Below are 5,838 nucleotides of genomic sequence, written 5' to 3'. Positions count from 1 at the left end.
AACAAGCAGTACTAATAGCTTCAGCCCAAAAATTATGAGGTAAATCACTACACAATAACATAGTGCGTGCCATATCCTCTAGTGTTCTATTCATACGTTCAACAACACCATTTTGTTGTGGGGTACGTGGTGCAGAAAAATTATGTCCCACACCATTTTCCCTACAATATTCTATAAAGGCGTGATTGTCAATTTCGGTGCCGTGATCCGTACGAATAGAGACTAACTTTGATTTATACTTGTTTTGGGCAAGCTTCATTAGAACTACAAATTCATCGAAAGTTTTATCTTTTGAATTTAGAAAGAGAGGCCAAACATACCTTGAGTAGTCATCAACTAAAACAAAAACATACTTGGATCCGCCTCTACTTCTTACCTTCATTGGGCCACACATATCCATATGTACTAGTTCCAGTGGTTCCTTGGTGCTTACCACTCTCTTTGGTTTGAATGGCGATCTTACATGTTTCCATCGAGCACACGAGTCACATAATATTTCTTGATCTAATTTGATTGATGGCAATCCTTCAACCAAATCCCAATTCTTTAGCTTATTGAGTATCGTTGAGCTAATGTGGGCAAACCTTTTATGACACAAACACAGATCATCTAAGGTAGCTTTTATGCATATAAACGAGTTAGTAGGAATTTTATTTAAGTCAATCATATAGACATTCCTTTTACGGTGACCTTCAAGAATAACGTTACTAGTTCCTTCAATTATTATACGATAAGTATCTGAATGAAAAACAACTTTGTTTTCCTTGTCACATAAGTGAGAGATACTAAGTTGATTATGCTTTAGTCCTCTAGCAAGATAAACATCACTTATAGCATGGGAGGTGGAAATACCAACCTTTCCTACACTGACAACCTTACCTTTCTTGTTATCTCCAAAAGTAACATTACCTCCATCAAAGGGCTCAAGTGAAAGAAATAGATTTATATCACTGGTCATATGCCTTGAAAAACTGCTATCAAGGTACCATAGATTATTCTCTTTCACCACAACCTGCAAAACAATTAGATACAGTTTTTAGGTACTCAAGCAAGGTTCGGTCCTTTTGTGTTAGTTACTCAAAAGATCAGATCTTTTGTAACCCAGACTTGTCTAAAAGTTTTTCTTTTGGTAGACGGTTAGGTTTGGATTGGAGATGTCCTAGTCTTAGGGTAAGCTCGAGGTGTTTCACGTGGTTGCTTAGGGGGAGCCTTAGTTTTATGAGACTCGTTAGGTTTTTGTGGTTGTCTAGGTTCATTGCTTCTTTTCTTGTAATCAAAACGGATATCATAGAACCAACGGAAATTATTGTTTCTTTCTTCATTTAGGTTAGGTTCATTTGTGGGAACATCGTTTTCTTCAACTACTGTGTTAGACGCTTTAACAAATTGAATGCCTTTGCGTAAATCTTGAGCGTGTTTAACACAGTTGTCTTGAATATGTCCCGTATGACCACAATAATTGCAAATCAAGTATTCAGGTAAATTGACATATTTTATCTTCCTAAAGTCTTGTTTGGAAGGAGTTTGTTTGCATTTAGAGTGGTCCCTACGACCATAGCATTCATGCCCTAAGCCCATTTTCATGTTGTTGTCTGATTGCTCAGTTAGAAAATTTAGGACTTTCGTGCTTCCTTCCCACTTATCAAGAACCTTTCTGGGTCAAAAGGCTATTTTTTACTAATGTGGAGCTAAATGGGTGAAAATGAAAGAAAGGGGGAAATTGTAAGCACCTCCCTGCATGTGACACCAACCACAAACCCGAATGTACGCAAGCCCCATATCCAGAAGTTTTTCCACTTTTTCATTAATTATTGCATTTCTTTCCAGTGCAAATTTTCGTCTTTTCTGTTGCATAGGCTTAAAAGATTGATCAATGTTAAGTTTATGTGTAATTACATCAGCACAAATTCCAGTTATATCAAAATGAGACCAAGCAAACCAAGATGATTTATTTTTGAGAAATTTTACCAGTTCTGGCCTGACACAATCTGGGGTGTCATACCCTACTAGAACATACCTGTCAGGATACTCAGGGTCTAGGATTACCTGATATTTTTCCATCCTGGATGGCTCCACATAAGTGCTCCTTGCAGGGTACGGTAATTGCTATGCAAGAGACTAACCTGCCTTGGAAGGCTTTAAGGCTGTTGTGTAGCATTCATGGGATGCTTTGTGTTCTCCTTTGATTGTGGCTATACCTGATTCTGTTGGTACCTTGATACATTGATGATAGGTTGATGGTACAGCCTTGATATTATGGATCCATGGCCTGCCCAAGATTGCATTGTAGGACGACAAGCAGTCCAGGACTCCAAATTTCTCATAGGATTAGACTCCTTCAACATAGGTTGAAAGATGAATTTCTCCCAATGTGCTTTTGGTTTCTCCAATGAAACCTACCAAAACGCTGGATTTCTTGGTGATTTTATCTTCACCAATATTCATGGCTTTCAGTACATCAAGCATGATCAGGTTTACTGAGCTGCCTCCATCTACTAGGATCCTCCTTACAGTAGCGGTTCCAATCTGCATAGAAATTACCAGGCCATCATGATGAACATCAGGAATTCCTACCAGGTCACAATAACTGAAAGTGATTGATGGGACATGATCCGGTTTGCAGGGTGATGTATTCCTTGGTGTTCTAGCTATCTTTTTTGCTGCTGAACTGGCCAGGCCACAAATTTATGATCCACCAGATATGAATTTTGCTTCATAGATTGGGGGTGGTGGAGGAAGGTTGCGGTCCTGCTTTTGCTCCAGGTTCTCCTTGCTCCGGTCTGCATTCCTTCCCTTCATCCTGATCAGGTCCTTTAGATATCCAGATTTCAACAAGTATGCCACTTCTTTCCTCAGGCTAAAGCAATCATCCGTCGTATGCCCAATATCCATGTGGAATTCGCACCACTTGGAGTTGTCTCTCCTAAGGTTGTGATTTTCCACCTTCCTAGGCCTTCTGACTACTCATCCCACGTTGTCAAGTCTCTGGATCAAACCTACAACATCAACATTGAAGTTATGCTCTGAAATAGGTGGGAAAACTTTAGCTTTACGTTGATACTCATATGCCAGGTTGACTTCTGAATGGTCTGGCCTGGAATATGGAGTAGGTCTGTAATTGTTTCCTTTGTTGCTCATCCTATTGCTCTTTTCATAGTCCTTTGATCCACTGGATGATCCGACTTTTTAGCTTTTGTCTTCTTCCAGCCTGATATATGCATGGGTCTTGCCCTGGACATCTTCGAAGGTATGACAGGGATACTTAGTGACTTCATTGTATAAATCACTATGAGGTAGTAACCCCTGCCTGAATGCCTCCATTGCTGTTCCAATGCCACACCTGGGAATAGATATTTTCTCCGTGTTGAACCTGGCGAGGAATACCCTAAGAGTCTCCTCTGGCTTCTGTGTAATCCTGTAAAGATCACTGGATCGCTTCTCCAACTCTCTGTTGCTTGCAAACTGCTGGTTGAAGTTATTGATTAGGTTGGCAAAAGAATGGATGCTCCCAGTTGGCAGGTTGATGTACCATTGTACAGCAGGTCCGGTTAGGGTTGTTCCAAATCCCTTACACATGCAGAATTGCCTGAATTCGCTGGGGATAGATGCAGTTAACATTTTCTGTTTATAGAGAGCTACATGATTTTGTGGATCTGTTGTCCCATCATAAATCTTCATACACGGAATCACAATTTTTTTAGGCAGATCCACTTTTGTTATTTCGTCTATAAAAGGCGAATCAGCATAACTATTAGGGACAGCTTCCTCCAAGCTGGCAGGTACTCTAGGTATCGTTTTGAATTTTTCATTTAGTTTCTCGATTTCCTGGACTACTGCCATCATGATGGCTGCTGCAGATTCATCTGGTTTTTCATTGTTATTGTTTGGCTCACCATCACCATCAACGTTGATAAATTTAGAGCCACTTGGACTTCCAAAGCTAGAGAAATCAATGTTTTTGATAATTGATGCAAACGGTGTTCCTGGCTGAAATCTAGAGCCTGATCCTTGAGTTTTCTCTAGTTTTTATCTCGTGAGTCGACTCGATTCTCTTAATCAAGGATTTCAAAGATCGTTTGGGCTACCTTGTCTTTCAAGCCTTCCAACTCAGCAAGTTGCTGGAGGGCTGCGTTCAATTGTTCTTCAATGGTAGACTGGGCTATTTTTGTAGGTTATTTGGATTTTTATAAGATAAGGAAAAAAGATTTTAAAGAACTAGATGCCCAACGGTGGGCGCCAATTATTTTGTATGGATTTTGCACAAAGCAAAATCAGGTCAAGGTAGGTCTAGGCAAGGTTAACTAGCTCGAACTTATCTGTGAATATGTAGGGCAGAGTACGAAACTAGAAAAGCAAAGTAAGGCAAATAAACAATAATAAGACAAGGAATTTGTACGTGGAAAACCCTTAAATGGGAAAAAACCACAGGCACCAAGCCAGGAGAGGATTTCACTATAATATTATGTATTTTGCACTAATGATCGTAATAAAGCTCAAGTATTGTATGAGAGAATATTGTACACTAAGGTTCTTTGTACACTAAGGTTTCAGTACTTTGTCAGACAAAGTACTGTTTTAGATGGCGAATGTTCCAGGGTTTGTGCAGGATCTGACCTTGCATGGTCATCAACCTGTATGCCCCATTCCCAATAATGCTTTCGACCTGATACGGTCCCTCCCATTTGTAAGCAAACTTACCTGCCTTGTGATTCTTGATATTTTCAAACACCCTTCTAAGTACTAGGTCCCCTACTATAAGGGTCCTCACGTTGACATTCTTGTTATATGTTCTGGCTACGGATTGCTTGTATAATGCCATGCGTATGTAAGCACTTTCTCTTAGCTCGTTAACTGTGTCCAGGTTCCTGGCCATTTCGATCTAATTCTACTCTGCTGTCTGACAGCCATATCTGTGCGTTGGCACCAGAACTTCTAATAGGATTACAGCTTCTGCACCGAATACCAAGCTAAATGGCGTTTGCCTCGTTGTTATATTTGGTGTCGTTCTGTCTGACCAGAGTACCGGTGGTAACACGTCTGCCCACTTACCCCCTAGCTCTTCCAGCCGCTTCCTGAGGTTTTCTACAATGATTTTAATGCTGGATTCTACTTGTCCGTTTGTCTGTGTGTACCGGGGAGCAGACATTCTTAATGTTATATTCCAACGTGAACAAAACCCTTCAGTGTTATCAGATATGAACTGGGATCCATTATCGCATATGATTTTAGATGGTATTCCAAATCTGATGACGATGTTACATTTTATAAAAGAGATCACCTGGGCCTCTTTCACTTCTGTCATTGCTTCAGCTTCGATCCATTTTGAGAAGTAGTTGGTCATGGCAAGCATATACACTCTTTTTCCTAAGGCCCTGGCCAGAAATACCCCTCCCTTAAGACTTTATTAGATAGACTTCTTCCCCCGGCGTGATTCCCACACTCTCCGCTTGTACATCCTGGAGCACTATGCTGGCTTCTTCCTTATTCAGGCACCTGAGATAAGGTCCCGCCAAAGATCTCCTAAAGAGTATGTTATCTATTAGCACGAATATGGAAGCCTTGATCCTGAAACTCTATGCTTCTTTCGTATCCTCTGGAAGTTTCCCATCTTTCAGCCACTCTACATAAGGTTTCCTCCAATCTGAATCCACCTACTGGTTTTCATTTGATACCAGGATTCCAGCTCCATTCAGGTGTTGCACGTGCGTTGTTTCCTCTTGTTGATTTTGTTCCAGCTCCTTCTGTATAGCTGGAGTTAGTTATGAGTAATTGGTATACTAGAAAGTTCTGTGGTTTTGAAGGTGGCTCCCAATGTGGCCAGACCGTGTGCCTCCACGT

The 5,838-nt window shown here is 40.7% G+C and overlaps 1 protein-coding gene across 1 annotated transcript; it reads right to left on the bottom strand.

The window, feature by feature from the left end:
* Positions 1–4,885: 4,885 nt before the first annotated feature.
* Positions 4,886–5,302, bottom strand: LOC141632911 (uncharacterized). Its single transcript, XM_074445413.1, has one exon. It carries the CDS (start codon positions 5,300–5,302, stop codon positions 4,886–4,888), a length of 417 nt encoding a protein of 138 aa, XP_074301514.1.
* Positions 5,303–5,838: the final 536 nt, after the last annotated feature.

Source organism: Silene latifolia, chromosome Y, assembly GCF_048544455.1.
Source record: "Silene latifolia isolate original U9 population chromosome Y, ASM4854445v1, whole genome shotgun sequence".
NCBI lineage: Eukaryota > Viridiplantae > Streptophyta > Magnoliopsida > Caryophyllales > Caryophyllaceae > Silene > Silene latifolia.
This window is presented reverse-complemented; position numbering and strand designations above follow the sequence as displayed.